General features: G+C 40.4%; 1 protein-coding gene across 4 annotated transcripts in view; it reads right to left on the reverse strand.

Moving 5' to 3' along the window:
• PAK3 (p21 (RAC1) activated kinase 3) overlaps positions 1-19,321 on the reverse strand; it is a 194,609-nt gene that overhangs the window by 38,774 nt on the left and 136,514 nt on the right. The window contains exons 3-8 of one of the 4 annotated variants that reach the window (XM_027822620.3): positions 18,106-18,302; positions 9,825-9,925; positions 6,093-6,137; positions 4,789-4,942; positions 3,159-3,196; positions 316-447 (exon numbers count right to left, since the gene is read on the reverse strand). In XM_027822620.3, the coding sequence (XP_027678421.2) occupies positions 316-447; positions 3,159-3,196; positions 4,789-4,942; positions 6,093-6,137; positions 9,825-9,925; positions 18,106-18,280 (645 nt within the window). In that variant the 5' untranslated portion in view covers positions 18,281-18,302. The remainder of the gene's footprint in view (positions 1-315; positions 448-3,158; positions 3,197-4,788; positions 4,943-6,092; positions 6,138-9,824; positions 9,926-18,105; positions 18,303-19,321) is intronic. The other 3 variants (XM_043522593.1, XM_043522594.1, XM_043522595.1) reach the window with 3 other exon arrangements.

The following is a 19,321-nucleotide window of genomic DNA, read 5'->3' on the forward strand; positions in this document are numbered from 1 at the left end:
CCATGGCTAAGTCCACATTTATATATCTGTATTTTAAATAACATAGTATTACATACACACAAACACAATATAAAAACTGAACTCAGAGTTTCACAATACCTCTTGGCAGAATGGGAAAAGCTCAAGATTACACGAAAAGCCTCAAATCAGAACCTGCTGGCTTCTGTAGGTTCATGGGAATTAAAAGCGATAGTTAGGATTCTAACACTGAGTCTTCACCCAAAAGGAACTCTATACACTTTCCTATTATAACAGATATATCTCTCAGTTATACCATACAATGACAACAGTAACCAAAGCTGCTAGTGAGCTTACTGATTTTGTATGCTCAGGTCGTGGTGCAATAACAGGTGGAGGTTCATTGTCATCTTCTTCTTCTTCATCATCTTCATCCTCTTCTTCTGAAACTGGGGGAGCTAAAGGGGGTTCTGATGCAGTTTTTGTGCTCTGTGGATAAAAGGCAGCAGCATAACTGATTGTTCACTTATTGTTTAAAGACAGCACGGGAGGCTTGTTAATAATGTACAGCATAAATCTACTCAGACATAACAGAGAATTTTACATTTATATTTAGTTGTAGAAACCTCAGTTGTTAGTTGCATATGGTGCATTCTTTTTCTATGACTACAAATATATGTATTGTTTGGTTAATTCATTTTGGTGTTTTTCCTCTGCCTCTTATTTATTCATGGCCAGTCTTGGTAAGATACTAGCATTTGGGCTAGTGAATTGTATCCTGTGCTGCATTATTAGAGGAATTAAGTTAAATAAAGGCAAATAAATCATTCATTTACATACTTAATGAAAGACTAATTTAACTGAGAACAATACTTGAACAGATGCAGGAGCTAGAAAATCACCTCTAGTTCCTGGTTAATTGCTTTGGCAATGTGTTTGCAGAAATGGTAACAGTTAATTAAGCTAACAAGTCTACCTGTTAGACTAAGGCCACGTCTACACTACCTGCCGGATCGGCGGGTAGTGATCGATCCCCGATCACTCTGCTGTCGACTCCGGAACTCCACCAGGGTGAGAGGACGCGAAGTAAGTGATTCTAAGTCGATCTAAGATAAGTCGACTTCAGCTAAGCTATTCTCGTAGCTGAAGTTGCGTATCTTAGATTGATCCCTGCCCTAGTGTAGACCAGGCCTAATTAATGCACTTCAAAGCTCAAAGGATCCTTCATTAAGTCTAACAGGAAATTCTGCATTATAGAGAAAAGCTATTCATTTTTTTATTATTTTACCCAGCATAATATTATTTTTTCCTGTTTAGATGCTTTTCACATTTATCTTCATTTAATGCTTAATGCTTAGTATTTCTGCTCTTTGCCAGGTTTCAGTGAATCAGCAGTATAACATTAATGGGGCTGCAACTACCATAAACCCAGCGACTAAACCTAAAATGTGGACTAATGGCTAGAATTGCTAGAAGAAGAATAGACTGGGGAAAAAAATCCAATCAAACATTTACCAATGTTGCTGAAGGGAATATTATAGGGGGGTTAAGAGAAGGAACACAGAGAATAACATGGTTATCAAAGCAGGATCTTAAGCTGACTGGGGACACTTGTTCTAAGTAATCAGGTCTCTCACATAACCTGTGAGATGATCACTTCTCTTCAGTACAGTACATGGTATCAATGTTAGAAGGGACAGAAAAGATTGTATGGATCATCCAGTCTAAACCCCTATAGTTTGCAGAACAGTTCACTACATCATTCCTACCACTGCCTGAATTAATTTGTCCTTAAATATATATACAGTGATATTGCATCTCCCATGAGAATCTATTCCACTGCATAACTGATTTTACTGAAAATGGTGACCTGTAAAACAAGTTACTAAAGTGTCAAAACTTTAGAATTATATGCTGCATAACCCAACTACCGGGACAGAGAAGCATTCACCATATACTATATGATATCATGCAACTTTGCCAGAGTTTGGAGCTGTCTTAGTGTAGGTGGGAAAGAGTATATATTATTCTGTAGTATATCACATGACTCTAAAGTTCCTGTTTAAAATTCATATTTTACAAACTTACACATTTTTGAAAAAAAATCATGCAATAAAATAATCTCACTTCTATGATGCCAGACCATAACAAACCATTTCCATACCCTAGAAGGGTTCCACAGTTGATGTGACAACACTAGAATTGTGAAGCTACACTACATACAATAACCTGAATATTTAATACCAGACTTGTATTACTAGGTGAAATTCAGTTAGTAGGATTTGAATGATTTCTTTGTACTGCAATAGCGCTCCCACCTTCCCTCTTATATAAGATTCCTGTTGAATCCCTTGAGTAGGCTATTCTCTTGTAGGAGCTTGTATCTTGCTACTGGTTATATCCCATGATACACAGTTATAGTTCCTAAGGACACCATAACCACTTGTAGGAACCACTTTTGAAGGCCATGCTGATTATATTTCTATGTGATTGCAGTATTCTTCCAGAAATGTATTTTATTATGGATAATGGATCTGGCTTTAGTTAAAAAATTTAACTGTGAAACTGAGTCACTGAATTTAAAATAAAGGCCGAATCCCTAATTAATTATTGATATTTAATGCAATAATGTTAATACTGATAAACTCAGTCAATATTAATATGTATATAAACTCAGTAAATATTAATATGTACATCATAAATATATCTCCAGGATTTCCACAGTAATTCAGCATTAATTATAATGGACCAATATTTAAAACATCCTTACAAATTATTTCAGTGAGTTCTGAATAATTTCTAATTTTATGTTCAGTCATATAGCTAATTAAATCACAGCAGTACAAAAGCAAAAAAATTTAGTAGAGATTTTATTTTAAGATGGAAAAAACTACACTAAAGTGTAATTAGAGAGCCTGGAATAACACACTGTACTAAAGAATATAAATCATAAAGGGCTGGGAATAGTAAGCAATTCCTCGTCAACAAACCCAGACATTAATCTGTCTGTCAGGTATTATACAGAAAATTAAAAATAGCCAATGGAATCTAAATACCACTGCTGCAAAGATGTTGTGTCTGACTTCTTTCAGCGGAGGCGACTGGTATTCTAAATACCAGAAAATTCAGAGTTTATGGCTTACTCCACCGCACTTACACAAACACCATAAATGAAATCGCTGTTATTTTTTTACACTCACCGAAGGATGGGCTGCTATGTATCCGTGGGCGCTCTTATCTGAAAGGTGCAAAAGAAGATTGGCTAGATACTTTTCATAACAAAGCTTGGTCTGGGGAATCCAGCAGAACAAGTTCTTCCAAAATTCGTCGGATTTCATTCACAACACCCCTTTGGCAAAACCAGTTACTTTATAAAGATGACAGCAAGGTGGTGGAATGATCTGGGTTATTTTTTTACTGCAATGTCTGCATTTTACTTTAGTGTCTGTTTTCCATGTTTCACTTGACCCTTTACTATCCCAAAAGAGCGGGGAAATGGTTCGGCACACGTCTCTTCCCAATAGGGAAGGCAGTTTGAAGTCAGGCTTATGATAAAGTCACGTGGATAAAAAGAATGCAAATACATGCATTTTTCTTTCTAGTGGGGTCAAAACCTTCTGACAGAAAAGGTTTAGTATAACCCCTCTCATACTGTGATTGTTCTATTATTATGGAGCCACAATAGCAACTCCCTAAGAATGTACGTCAGTTTCCCTTCTAAAGCGGATTATGAACACATCATCCCTCTAGCTTTTGCAAACACACACACATGCACAAAACTCCGACAAGCCTGAAATTTTGCATGGTTGATATCTTATTCCAGCATTCATTGTTATTTTAGTGGGGGTAAATTGAAGGTTAGTCAGGCAATCAATTTTTTGAATTACGGGTCTCAGTTGAGCCACCAGGTTCAAGGAAGTAACTGTCTCCACTGGCACTGATGGCGGCATTTTTATTAGCTCTACCAGATGAACAATTTCAGGTCAAGAAAGTTACAGATGCTGCTCACACGCTGCTGGGTTTGAACGCCACGTTAGCGGAAATAATAGCTATGTCTTTACAGACTTAACTGTATCACAGCATTTTTGTGCAGGAATCATGTCAATAATTAGGAGAGCCATGATACAGAAAAGAACACATCATTACTAAAGCCACACACACTCTACCCAGTCTGAAGCCTCAGATTCCTTGGTAGACGTGATTTATTATCAGGCAACAGGGTTCCTTTCGCTAACAAGGAAAAAAAAAAGAACACACTGAAAAAAATATAAACTAAAATTCAGAATTATTCTCCTTGAAAACATTTTCTCAATGCTGCTTAGTGACCTTGCAGAATATACAGAAAACCCGGGGATAGTGTCACATTTGGAGGCTTCCAAATTATGGCACCTCGATTGCAATGAAATCCCCAAAATGAAGATGCTCCAGGCTCTAGAAGTACCTCCTTCTCTTTGATCCTTCATCCAGATTCCTAGTAAGACTCCATGACAGTAGAAATGTTGTATTCATTTCATATATTTATGCATAGCACCCATCTCCCGTGCAGATCACTAGTTATTTGTGGCTTCCGAATGAAAGAGCCAGTGACTGTTTCACAAATCCTCTTATTTAATTTTGAAAACAAAGTAACAAAAACAACCAGATTATCCAATTACTCTTCCACATTTGCAACTGCATCTTTGGGAGGAAGCAGCATTCAACTCCAGGATATTAGATCTTTCCTTGTCATTGGAATGTCTTTCTGGTCACTTCTTTGCACTTCAAAGACACTTGTTTTACTTTTGAACCAGTTTGGCTTTCAGTTTCTTGCACAGCATGGCTTCAACTTACCTCCTGAAGTAAAGCTCATGTATTTCTGGTTGTTAACTGTCTCTTTGGAATCGTAGAATTTGAGAACATCTAAAACAGCTTGTGGATTCTTCTTTTGCTCTAGTTTTGTTATATTGGAGGTCTGTAACAGCCTGGCCCACTGCTCTGGAATTCCCTGTGGATACCAAGTAGAAAGAATGCTGATTTAGGAAATTCAGCAGCCACAACCAGCATAGTTCCTTACCAAGAATCCCATGCTACCTGTAAGATTACTTTCAGAAACTTTAATTGATGCCTTACATTTAAAATAAGAAACTGACACAGTAGATGTAATCATTCTCTTCTCTATCAAAATACAGAGCTAAAACCGGGATCCAACTTTTAAAAAAGAAAAGAAAGTTATGACTGACAGGAAAAAACGTGCATGAAACTCATCTTTAAATCAACTCTGCTCTTCCATGGAATAATGATTTAAGGCCTAGCTTGTTTTCCTGGTGATTAAGTGCAGACATAACAAGACTACTCTATATTTGTGGACAACACAGTGTATTTTAGGAGCTTTACACTGGATTTTCAATGCTTAATGGAAATATATAGTTGCTGTTCTAATTAAAAGATTAAACCCCCTCCCCTGATACATTTATTTGACAGTACAGTATGTCTAAATCAGGGGAGTGTTGTTTCTAGTTTGGAGAAGGGGGCAACAATTTGGATTGAAACGTAAAAATTGTAACACTGAGTTGTAACACGGCTGCTGCTGCTGCTAAGGAAAGTCTCTTTTTTCAGCACCCTTAGCTCTCTATGCTCCTTATTAAAAATGTATAGAAAGTAGGAACTCAGAAAACAGGCTGGAAGTGCCAAAGCCTAGCATGAGTTTTCAATCATCTTAGGTGGAAGGGTGACATTTGGAAATCGATCCAATCTTGGAAAGCTGCAAATTTGCATTGGAATATTATTGTTGACAAATTGCTTTAAACATCCAGTATAATTTCCTAAGTTTCAGAACCTACAATTTTCCCCTTTTACCACACAGCCAACATCTAGCAGCGAATTAGAGGAGCTACCGAATAAAGACTATACCTGAGGTGCACCTATGCATAACCTTGGTGCCACCCCAGTCTAGATATACATTTTACATGGCTTCTTCCTACGAAGTTCTCTGCAAATCAATGTGTGACATGGGCCTCCAGAGTTTTGGATTAATGACAAAAATGTGGGATAAGCCAAGCAACAAATCTACTGCACACACATGAACCTGCTGCTGCAGTGCTATGACATCTCAAAGAAGCACTTTGATGCAAGCTTCTTTTGGGCCTGTGACGCACCTCTGGAAGCTTCCCTGTGCACATCTGTGAGCCATAGAGATCTGGCTGTAATGGACGTAAATAAAGAAAGAAAAGAAAGTTAAAACAGAATGTGGGACAACTTAGAAGGTGGTAAGGAGGTGAAACCAATGGGCCAAAATGGGGAAAATCCCATCTAAAGTGGGAGAATTATGAGGTAAGTACCAAATAGATTAGGTGCTGGACAGGCTACAGGAAGACAGACTTAGGAAAAACAGAAAAATCACAATTGTTCCAAAGTTTGGAAGCATCATCCCCCTTTTTACCAGGTTTTTTTCCCTCCCTTACAAAAATATATTACTGAAGATTCACGGCAAGTGACTGGAAAAATTACTCCGTTTTTTCTGTTTTTTAAAACCAGTTTAGCAATTTTTAACAGCTGTATGCAACTTTTTCCATTGCTTTTCCAGTCCTGAGATCATAACTGGCCAGTGCACAAGTGAACAAAGTGCAACTGAGAAAGTAGTTGTCGAATTCAGATTTCATATTAGAAGGACAAGTGTTGCTATAATACAAGTAATGTATGTGTCAGAGTGAAAAATCTAGGAAACTTTGGACAGACATTTGTTAAGTCACTAAACATTTGTTTAGGTCACCTTGGATCTAAAGCCATGACTTCCTCCAACTGGCTAAAATCTTAATCAAGAATCTTTAAAAATTTGGGGTGGGGCCAGTTTTTATTCCAGATTGGGGGTCAGGAAACTATTTCACTAAAAGGCATGCCTTACAAAATTCACTTTAAAAACAAAATGAAACAAAAAAGCTACAAATCTAAAGCCTTCCTCCCCTCAAAATAATTGCAATAACTTCTTCAAAATAAATAAATATAAAGCTAAAGCCGCATGGTTCCACCCAACAGTTTCCAATCAATTTCATTTGGTGCTTTGTGCCCTAATTCCTAGCAATCATGGTTGCTCCAAGCACAGTGAAATGGAGTTTTAACATGCATACATGAGTAACAACATAGCTTGATGCTAAAACCTTAGAGCCAAAACTCAGGGTCCCATGCAGGTGTTCCTGATTCTGATTCTAGATGCAACCAATAGCAGTCAGGTAATACAGACACGGGCGTGATTAACATTGGGTGTTAGAAATTTTTCTATGCATTGCGCATAACCCATAAAGCAGACATGGCTGGCCTGACAACCACTGTAATCGCTTGAAATTTTAAATATTTTCACATTCCCATGGCACTTCCAAACTTTTGAGAGACACAGACAGTGCGATCACTAAACAGTGGGAATTTTTTTAAAAAAGGTGTGTAGCTATTGGCAGTCCCTTCAGCAAAATTTACTTACCGTGTGACTATTTGGCTGACAAGAGACTTGTGTCGACGTTGGGAAAAATCAGGGAAGCCAAATGTAACACAATACTTATATCTGGTGACTGGAACTAGCTCGTGGCTGTGGGGCAAACTGTGGTCCTTGATGGAGCAACATTTCCTTTGACCTGAATGGGCTTTTTGCTGTATTAAGTACTGCAGAAGTTGGCCTATACCAACAAGCCTCATGATCACCAGGCTTTTTTTGGGGGGGTGGGGTAAGTATATTCTGATGGCACAGCCATCTCTTTATGGCCGCAGCCCACTGAATTAACTTCTGCGCTCTCATGCTTCAGGAGCAAGTATGTATCATTTTAGAAATAACTATCCAACAAAGTGTGGCTGGACAACAGGAAGCTAGTGCCCATAATTTAAATGGGGAAAAAAAGTAATTGAAAAGAAATCACTAATATAAAAGTGGGTCTGTGCACTTTTAGTCCAGAAAGATGTTGCTTTCTATAAGAGGCCAGGGCCTGTGCTAATGTACTGCCAATGGCATTAGATGTGAAAATAAGAAGTCTGATGCTGCAGACCTACTGTTCTGACACAATGGATGCGGGCAACAATATTAAAACTGATCCAAATGCTGATCTCTGAAGTGCAGGCAGAGGGTGCCTCAGACCTGAAAACTTATTTTTGTTGTTGTGCCACTCCTTTTTGTTCCAGCTGGTAGGGAAGTGAAAATGACTGGGATCATTGTCCACTGGTGCACCAGGGAAGATAATTGTGATCCATTTCACTTTTCTTCCAGCCAGAACACAGAAGGGAATGAGCACAGGGAATAGAGACAAAGAGAGCAGACTGAGGAGTGCACAATACAGAAACAGGAAAGAAATAACAGAACAGTAACTGGGAGAACACTGAAAAAGGGGATCAGAGAAAAGAAGAGAGAACACAAAAGAAAAGGAAGGAAGAGGATAGAAAAGGTGGAAGAGAAAGAGATGGAAAATGTAAACACAAAAGGAGGAAAATAAAAAAGTGACAGAATGTAATGTGGAACTGAGAAATGGCAGCAAAGATTAAAGTTAGCTGTCAAGTAGTTACAGAGAGAGACAGACTGGGAGGGATAAACAATAAAATGTAGAGAGAATATCAGAAAAGTATTCTGAAATTGATATATTTGTTGCAATTTCTAAGGGCAGAAGACCAAATCTGGCGGTCTAAACTCAATCTCTACTCAGGCCTTACTTAGGGAAAATTCCCAATGAAGTTAATCAGGCTTGCCTGAATAAGAACCTCAGGATCTGGCCCAGAATATTTTTTTAAAGTACACATTTAGAAGTCATGTCTATTCTTTAAAATCCAGTATAAAATATTCTGAGTGTAACATTTTCAAATTACTAAAAGCTCTTCTAGTTCTCTGATAAAGAGGTGTTGCCACCACACCGCTTTCATTTTATATGTATTATTTTATTTTATTTATTTATTTAGGGAAGCAGGAATGTTCTAGTTTCCTGAAACATGTTAAAGAAACAGAAGCAGCAACCAAAACAAAAATCACAGAAGAATTGCATTTGGTGCCCAGATTTTGGAAGCTTGTGGCACATTTGCCAGCAAGCCACAAAATGATTTGTCCCATCCTGCCTGTTTTATTTACACAGCCAATCAACACTAGCACGTCCTACCATTCAACATGTTTGTACAGCACAGTCTGATCCATCAGCTCACTGGGTACCGAAGGTATGGAAAGTTACTGGGAAAAAGTAAGCATAAACTCACTATCATGTTAGGCTTACTAATTAATTAATGATTCCAACACCTAACTAGTGACCCAATCCAAAGCTCAATGAAGCCTCCCATTGGCTTCAGAGGGCTTGGATCAGACTCATTTTCCCCATTACTTGAGCTGAAACACATTGCATTAACTCCTTCCACTAATCTTACGTGGCAAAGTTGGCTGTTATGTTACTACCCGATTCAAGCTAAAAGCCTGCCTGATTACCTAGTCTTTGGACGGGGAATACCTCAGAGGTTGTTTACTGAAACAAAATGATCAGCCTTCCACAATGCCTGTTCTGCAGCTTTCTGCACTGCTCTAGAGATGTCTATAGGCCAGGTAGACTATGCCCCTTAGGCCAGCTGTCCAGATGTGTGTGCGCTCTTGCCCCAAAATAGCTTACAAGACTTAACCAGGCAGGCACCTGGGTTCTTCCTAGTTTTCATTTTCCACAGGCACTCTGCTGTTAATCCGAGGGAAGGCGGGGGGAGGAGAGGAGAGGAGGGAAGAGAAGGAGCCGGAATCAGAGGTAAAGTCCTGAAAATATCCAAATCCAACAAGTCTGTTTTTTCTCAGCCTGACTGCTGTCATCACCTGAAGTTTCTGGCTGCAAAAAACTATTTCACTGTCAAGGAACTGGGAGACTTACTAAAGGTGCAATATGGAGGTTACTTACAGTGAATTCCCCGGTGACTGCATCAAACCCCACATGAATCGTATGTTCAAAATCTGAAGGAAGAGAGATCTCAGGACGCTCTTTCTCTTTCTTCTTATTGGCTAGAGGCAAAAATGTTAACATGCGCTTATTTTCTGCAGTTTTTTCATTCACAGGTATTTACAATCAGGATCAGTAAAAGTAACCATTTTAAACTGGGAAACAATTCAAAGGGAATCTTATCCGCTACAGAGACCCAGGTTAATGAAGTGTTAACCTAATGTATACCCCTTTTTCGAGGTGGCCCATGAGATTGTATTTGATTTTCTTCACATGACCAAATCCAGATTACAGCTACCAAGAGTCAAGCAAGGAATCCACTTTAAACAAATGTAAAAGCCTTCTTAGGCATCTATATAAAGGAATCAGGCAGGTAAGTTATTTCCACCATCATTTCTCTTTTTAATCACGCCTTCATATCCAGCGGCTAATACTTGTTTGATTTATTTTTTCAAAACTCTGAAGTTTGTCCTAACAGATTTTGATGCTTCTTGTGGAAGGAGCTTGATGGGGGGTGGGGGGAATGAATAAAAATTGCATTTGCATTTCCTCTCCCTCCTGTTATAGCCCTTTTGTAAAGTATCATATCTTATGGCTGTCCGTTCCCAGCACTCTTCTCCACTGAAGAACTGAATGGCAGCACCACATCCATGACCAGTTTTACTGAGTATTCAAATGACAAACAAACAAAATTTTGGCCCCTGGCTGGTGACCAAATCAAGATACTTCAGGAGCACTCACCTTTTGGGTCTGGCATAGTTTTTGAGATACTATGAATGACAACCCTCTATAAGACAAAAGGTACCTCCACTAACACACTGAATTAGAAGTTACAGTGAAATAACTGTTCATGCAACAAATTGTGTTTAGGTTACAAAAACATCTGGGGAAACCTATCCAAATCCAGGCAGAACCCTAGTTAAAATATCAAATATAAGCTTATGAATACACCTAACTGTAGAACATATTTACAGAACTCTCAAATACATCTCTAAAGGCTACATATAATTCAGACACTATGTTCAAACAGCAGGAGTCCACTGACAGGACCAGCTGAAGTATTTGGTTTCCTTGGAGAACCGTCATACTTTACAAACTGAAACCATACAGGTAGATAGTATAGCACAAGGTTGGCCAACCTGTCGCTCCAGAGCCACATGCGGCTCTTCAGAAGCTAATATGCGGCTCCTTGTACAGGCACCGACTCCGGGACTGGAGCTACAGGCGCCAACTTTCCAATATGCCGGAGGGTGCTCACTGCTCAACCCCTGGCTCTGCCACAGGCCCTCTCCCACTCCACCCCTTCCCCTGAGCCTGCCGTGCCCTCGCGCCTCCCCCCTTCCCCCCAGAACCTCCTGCATGCCATGAAACAACTGATCAGGAGGTGCAGGGAGGGAGGGGGAGGCGCAGATCGGTGGCGCCGCTAGGGGTGGGAGGCTCTGGGTGCAGGGGGAGGCGAGTGCTGATGGCAGGGCTGCTGACGTATTACCGTGGCTCTTTGGAAATGTACATTGGTAAATTCTGGCTCCTTCTCAGGCTCAGGCTGGCCACCCCTGGTATAGGACATAGCTATTTGCAGGTTCTTCTTTTATCCTAGTGCGGTGTGCACTGCTGTTGAAGGGAGCAACTGCTTCCCTGTGGGACAGCTTTGCCACTTCAGCTGAAATAGCACGTGCTAAAAAGGGGGCTAGAGTGTATTCAAATTTCTATCTGCAATGTGTTTTAGTTACTAATCCCAATTCGAGAAAGAAGATGTTAATAAAATGTTAGTAGAATGCACATTGCATCATCTCTAGTGCTTTAAACTGAAAAAATTTCTGCAATATACCCTTGAAGCCAGCTCTTCCTTTCCTCCCTTCCCATCAGTTTAATACAAATATTTAGGGAACTGATTTATAAATTCTCTTCATGTTCCTAGACTGACTGGCTCTGCAAATCTGATATGACGTCACACGAATAGTCACAAGGTCTCCAGAGATATATGGGGCAATGATTTGGGTCTTTAGGCACGGCTGTAGTACAAATTAATAAATAACATGGCAGCTGCCAGCTAAAGGAAGGTCTGATATAAAGCACTGGTTTTGGGAGGAAAGGAGCACCTTCACCTAAGGTGTGGGAGTCATGCTGCATGTTTGGTCAGCAACATGCATGACAGTTTAGTAAGAGAGCAAGAAGTGACTGTGCATTCCCTTCATTTGTCCTTCACACTCCCTGGGTACATTATTAAGGATAGTCAAGTTGTATAGAAAAAGTTGCATGGCAGCAATTTTGTTGAGAGACTTATTTCCACAAGCAAGTTTCCTGTTCTATTGACAGAGAGCAGTGGGGAGCTGAGTGAATGGAGTCTTTGTTCTATAAATATTCACATTTTGCACTTTTATTTGTATCCAAGCCAAGTCAGACTTCTACCTTAAACACTAAGCTAGTGGCTTTTTATTTTGCCTTTCCTGATGAGTGACAGCATTGGGTCTGCCAATAGATGGCATTAGTGAAGTCCCTCATCTGGTGCCTGAGCTCACTGTGTGTGCATGCATCCTGCACAACACCATAGTCAAGACACAAACCAGGTCCCTCTTGGTTCGCAGGCAAACCAATATGAGCTGTGCTAATCTCATTTCAGAAGGAAGTGTTTCTTTCCCTGTTTGACCTTAATGCCACTTTACACATCCAGTTAGTTGTCAGAGAAAAGTCAACTTTCCCCAAAGTTAGCACACACTGCCCTTCGTACTGAAAGTAAAGGGTATTTTGAATTCTTTATTCCCATGTCCATAGTGTTGCATTTATCCTAATTGAATAATTACCTGCTGCATTTCTGCCCAAGATCCTAACATCTACACAATGTTAACTCATAATTTATTTTCCTTCAGCACTTGGAAGAGACAACAGTAATATATCAAGTCAGAATGCCAGGGTTTTTCCTTTCATCTATAATGAGTTGTTACTTAATTTTCAGTAATAAGAGATCATATCCTTTCAGTGTATGTGATTCTTTATTGTATATAACAAAATTGGCTTTTCCTAGCTTGCCACTTGCAAGTGACTGCAGCAAAAACTGGATTTAAAGGGTCATCAAGTTCAGTTTAAAGGAACAGTCAAATCTGTAAGTGAAATTAGGTGCTATACAATATGTCCTATCAAAAATTGGAACTTGTTACCCTTTACAGAATGCTCATTCCCGGTGACAAGCATTATAGATCACTTCAGAAGACTTGTTTCAGAGTAGCAGCCGTGTTAGTCTGTATCCGCAAAAAGAACAGGAGTACTTGTTGCACCTTAGAGACTAACAAATTTATCGGAGCATAAGCTTTCGTGGGCTAAAGCCCAGTTCATTGGATGCATAGAATGGAACATATAGTAAGAAGATATATATAGATATATATATACACATACATACAGATAAGTTGGAAGTTGCCATACAAACTGTGAGAGGCTAATTAGCAACCTCTCTGGCCACTCAGTAAAAGATTTAAGGGTGGCAATTTTGCAACAGAAAAGCTTCAAAAACAGACTCCAACGAGAAACTGCTGAGCTTGAATTAATATGCAAACTAGATACCATTAACTTGGGTTTGAATAGAGACTGGGAGTGGCTGGGTCATTACACATATTGAATCTATTTCCCTAAAGTTAAGTATCCTCATACCTTCTTGTCAACTGTCTAAATGGGCCATCTTGATTATCACTACAAAAGTTTTTTTCTCCTGCTGATAATAGCTCATCTTAACTAATTAGCCTCTCACAGTTTGTATCGCAACTTCCAACTTATCTGTATGTATATACATATATCTTCTTACTATATGTTCCATTCTATGCATCCGATGAAGTGGGCTGTAGCCCACGAAAGCTTATGCTCTAATAAATTTGTTAGTCTCTAAGGTGCCACGAGTACTTCTGTTCTTTTTTCAGGAAACTTGGCAAGTATGCATGGCATACCTCTGCTTAAAGATTGCATTCAAAACACTGATAACATGTAAATTAAATAAGGAATTAGATGTCTATATTTAAACCCACTGTCTAAACATTTTGACACTTTTCTATGCCCTGCAACCCAAATCACATACATTCCATGTGAAGTGGTGAAATATAATGTGATGGGCTGACTCCTCTGCACGAATATCTGTAATTCTTGCTTGCTTATGTTATAAATGATCTGTGATAAATTGGCCAATATAAACACAGCTGTCAAAGTCTGGGAAATGTGAAGTCACCCACCACATCTGCAACAATTATTACAGATCAAAAGATGACAAGGAAATAGACAGTGTTCTGTCTGGTTTCTCCCAGTCACACTATTATGATGCTAAAAAACCGTCTCTTTGGCAGTAAAATGTGACTCATCTAAGTGGTGACTTTTTCATTTCTCTTGTAAGGGAAAGAACAGCTTGCCTTCTTTTCACCTGCTCATTTCATTGTTTAATTCCCTTCTCTCCCCCTTTCATTCTGTTCTTTTCTCTGGGTCCTTTCTTTTCTCCACCCTCTTCTCACCTTATTCTAATCTTTCCTCCTTCTCCCTTCTCTTCTACCCCAGCATCCCCATTCTTTTCTTTCTCCTCCTTTCCCCCTTATCCCAACAGGTTTGTTCTTCCTCCATTTTCTTATTTTTTATGTATCTGAGGCAACTTAGCTACCAAGGGCCAGATTCTGCTCTCAGCTACACCAGTCTAAATCTTCATGGGGTTTAATATTGTTAATACTACTATCATTTACACCAATATAGCTGAAAAGAGAGTCAGGTGGATACATTTCCTTTGTGATAATTTAGGTTTAATTTCCCGTAATTTCCTTACTGGGCCACCACTTCCCGCTATACGGTAGTACTTATTTTTGCAGAGCAGCAAATCCAGGCGATTCAGTGAGAATGGAAAAGAAGGCTCTATCTACAGCACTGCAAAAACCCCAACAACAACCCAAAAAACCCAGCCCAGAACCCCGACAATTTCCTTGAATGGCTCTTCTCCCAGTTTTCCTGAAGGAACAGAGCCCAGCTGGGAGGAGACGCACAGCCTCTGAATCCCCCATAGCTACTGACTACTATCATACTTAAGAGGAAGGAAAATGGTTAGAGCACCAGCCTGGGATTTATGAGACCTGGTTTCAATTGCCTGCTCTGCCACAGGACTTCCTGTGTGACCCTGGGCAAGCTATTTAGTCACTCTGCGCCTCAGTTCCTCATCTGTAAAATGGCAATGGTACTTCCCTACCTCACAGAGGTATTGAGGAAACACACATTGCAGACAGAGGAACTTAGATACTGTAGCGATTATGAGCATATAATTACTTAACACAGATTATTTGTATTGTGGTAGCACCTAGGGGCTCTAGTCATGGATCAAGCCCCACTGGACTTAACAAAAAGATGGTCCCTACCTCAAAGAGCTTAGGGACTAACTATAAAGTGAGAGATAACAGGTGGATACAACAATCAGACAGGGGAAGCACAAGGAAACAATGAGACAGTATTGGTCAGCACACCAGCTACCTATCCGTTACAAAGAAAGGTTGACAGAACATTTCAAGTAGTGTAGCACATCTCAGGCCTGGTGAATGAACAAAGGATACAAGTGTCCTAGTCTGTTTAAGGAGAAATATCCTACGATTCTCTTTCTCTCTCGTTCTGTTTAAAAGATCTGATAGCAGGATATTATAATAAATCTGTGATGCTGAAATCAGTTGCACTGGATCAAAATGGACATGTTAAAGTAATGTTGTGTTTGTAACCAAGACTTTCAAAGTTTGTCACTGTGTAAGTCTGTGAAGAATGCACAAGCTAGCTGATACCCTGACCTATAAGCCAGCCATGAGATGAATTCAATTCAATGGATTTGGCACATCCTGAGCATCAAAGCTAAATATTCTTACTGTTTCACACAACAAACCTAGTCACACCTGTAGTGATAAAATCTAAATGACTGCTAAATTGATTCTGATCTTCTATACCAGAAGAAAATGAACTACTGTTTTGGCTGTAACAGATTATTTTGGGCAGGGATTCCTTCTGGATCTCCCCTTTTCTGCATCTGTTTCACACACTACCTCATGCTGAGGAAGTTCTCCCTCAGAAGAGAGTCAACACCACTCTGATGCCAGCCAGAAGGGGAAATGACTCAAGTCATTCTGTCACCCCAGGAGCTATGGTGGTTTTCAATCAAGGGAGTCAAGTCAAAATGTCCCCTCTACTTTTTAGTGCTGTGTTAGAGCCAGAAGAGAATGTGGTTTAAATAATCGGGGCCAAGCCAGAAGTCCTAAATAGGATACACTCAGGGGCCACTAGGCCATCCTCTCCGAGGAAAGAGGGAGAGGGATGGACACAGAAGGCAGCAGCAGGGTAATGGGCAACTTACAAGTAGCAGGAGGGAGAACACTTCTCTTGCTGCCTGTGGTCCTCCGGAAGTATTATCTTTCCTTCCAAGATCCCCTTTCCCCTGATCCTCCCCTTCACCTCCCAGGCCTTTTGCTTTCAATTCCACCTTACATGGCCACTCCTACAGTGACTGCATCCTCTGCTTCCGTTTGCCAAGCTGGCTGGGGAAGCTGCTTCCCATGCACTGTGCTGCACTCAGCCCCTAGGCAGCAGTGGCTGGGAAGAGGGTGCTGGCCATGGGTGGGAAAATGCCTGCACGGCCAGGCAACAGGGGTTGGGACAAGAAGGTGCCACGGTCCGCAGACGCTAGGACCGCACAGCAGTGACTCAACCCCTATGGCCATAGCTCAGACCTCCCCAGCCATCCCCCCTCTGGGACTCAGCCTGCCCCAATGCACATACACCCCTAACACCACCAGCCGCTCATACACCCAGACACTTCCACTACACCCTGTCCCATAGCACATACACCCCTAGCACCTCCAGTCAGCCCCCACTCACCTCTGAATTCCCCAACACCTCCAAATAACCCCACCCCAGTAACTCACCCCAATACATTCATAACATATACGCCCCCATTAATGCCTAACATCTCCACTGAACCCTACTCCAGTAATTTACTCTTAATACGCCCTCAGACCCACCTCACGCTCACACACTCCAAACACCTCCCTTAATATGCAATCAGTGTATCACGGTTTAAGAACTGTATGCACAACATTCCCCTCCTCGCCGCCCCCCCCCCCCCCATACACTCACTCATGCAGTCCCAACTCTGGTATTCCTAAGGCAAAGTGCAGTGGCAGTCACAGCTCCGGGCTTATCTGCTCCCCAACCCCATGTTGTCCAAGGCATCTCTTACCCATCCTGTGTATGCTGCATCAAGCCACTGAAATGCAGCTATTAGAGACTTTTCTCAAACTTTATTAAAATGGGGTACTAATAGCCTCTCCAAAAAGGGACGAGTGGCTGTGATAATGTTACAAAGCAGGAGCACGAAGCATGGTAATCTTCCACCCCCTTTGCATGGTGCAGAGTCCTGCAGGTCAGAAAATCAATTGTGGCACCAACCTGGAACTGGGAGGGGCTGCGCTGCTCTCAGAGTAATGTCACAAAAAACCTTCTGACACAAGGGGAGATTTGAATCATTTCCTGTCTTGGTTCTAAGACTCACTTCTACCTTTATATTTGCAAATGCATTTCAACTAATGCAACACAGCCTACTGATTTAACAGTAACTGCATTTAAAATACCCACACGTTACCTTCCTTCACTCTGCAAATGCATTTAAAAATACAAGACATGCTTCTCTCCAGAAATTCAAATAATGCAACATACATTCCTGGTTTACACATTTAAAAAATCCAAGACACACTTTGACCTTAATTAAGCACATGTTTTGGTATTGTTTTGTAAAAAAAAATTTAAAAAATTATACACACCCTTCCTCATCTCTACAAGTGCAAATAAAAGCAAGACCCCTTTCTCCATTCTTTAAGTGCAAATACATTTTTTTTTAATTCAAAACACATGCCTCCCTTAATTTTGCAAATGAAATTTGAACCTTATTCCCTTGGTTTCACTCTGCAAATGCAAGACAAAACCCAGTCTAAACCGCAACTGCATTTAAAAAATGCAAGACCATGTGTGCATGTGTGTTTTATTGTCCTGGTCAGCTACACAAAGATAATTAATGAAACATCACCTCCTCCTCTCTGAAAATATGGCATTAGAATTATAGTAACATAACGCTTTGGGGAACTTTTTAATTAGCATGTCCCACAGATGAAACAGAAAGAAAGCACAGGCAGAAAGCAAACACAGCAACCAACAAACTACAGGAAGAGAGAAAAGTAACCCCTTTGCACTGCTGATACTTTACTTTTATCCCCTCCTCCTGGGAAGATGGAGCGCAGCCTGGCCTTCTTGTTCTTCTCTTCTGGGGCCATGGGGAGCGGTTTGGTGCTGTGGTTCAGTGCTGAAGAATCACGGTTGTTGCTGTTCATTCTCAACGGAGGGGCTGGAGGTTTCTCTTCAATATCCAGACTATCGGACATCTTCAGCAGCCCTCACAGCCTCCTGTAAAAACCAGTACAGAAAGCTACAGATCACAAAAGGACACCCAGCTTGGGGTGCTGGGAGGGGACGAAGGAAAGCATAAGGATGAACCAAGGAGGGGCATGTAGTAGAAGTTTGTTTTAGCCTTTCGAATCGGGTACTCTTGGCACTATAAATAAATACTACTGCTAATCATAACAATGGTAAAATAAATGTTAACACGTTTTAATCCCAGTTAACGCTTTTTAAAATTATATTTAAAACTCATTTTCTTCCTACCTACAAACAGGGTTTTCATCTCAAACCAGCACAGACCTACCAGAGCAAAAATTAGAGATATTCATTGAAAACAGTTGACATTTACAATTTCTGCAATGCAGAAAACTGCTTGTCAAGGGGGTAACGGGTCACAAATATTGATTTCCCCCCTGCTTCATGCTTACTGAGAGTATCCCAGGGAGTGTGGGAATTCACTGGAGGGGGGGACATTTTTTCAAGGGAAACTATTCTAAAGCAATAATTTAAAGTATTTTTACACATAAAAATGAACCCTATGTTTACCTCAAAATCAAGATAAAAAATCAGAAAAATAACCACCACATATTGGAAACCATATTATAATAATCTTTTGGAAGCTACAAACTAAAATCAGCTCTGAGTCCCACTCCACCCCTAGTGCTCTGTATTACCATACAGGTTTGTTATTGTAGGGTTACTTATGATTAGGATGACCAGATAGCAACTGTGAAAAAACGGGACGGGGGTGGGAGGAGGTAATAGGCGCCTATCTATGAAAAAGTCCCCCAAAAATGGGACTGTCCCTATAAAAACGAGACATCTGGTCACCCTACTTACGATGCTTGGCTGACTGTACCACTTTGTTATTGTATGGCTGTTAATGATCATTGCTTTGTGCACTGGTTTGTCACTCACAAGTGCTGGGCTATGTATACTGGTCCTGTACATTACTTTAGTCACAAGTGCTTTTTTCCTTCATAATTGTTGTATTTATTTGGGGGAGAATTACCTAGAAATAATTA

The sequence above is a fragment of the Chelonia mydas genome, chromosome 9 (genome assembly GCF_015237465.2).
Source record: "Chelonia mydas isolate rCheMyd1 chromosome 9, rCheMyd1.pri.v2, whole genome shotgun sequence".
Lineage (NCBI taxonomy): Eukaryota > Metazoa > Chordata > Testudines > Cheloniidae > Chelonia > Chelonia mydas.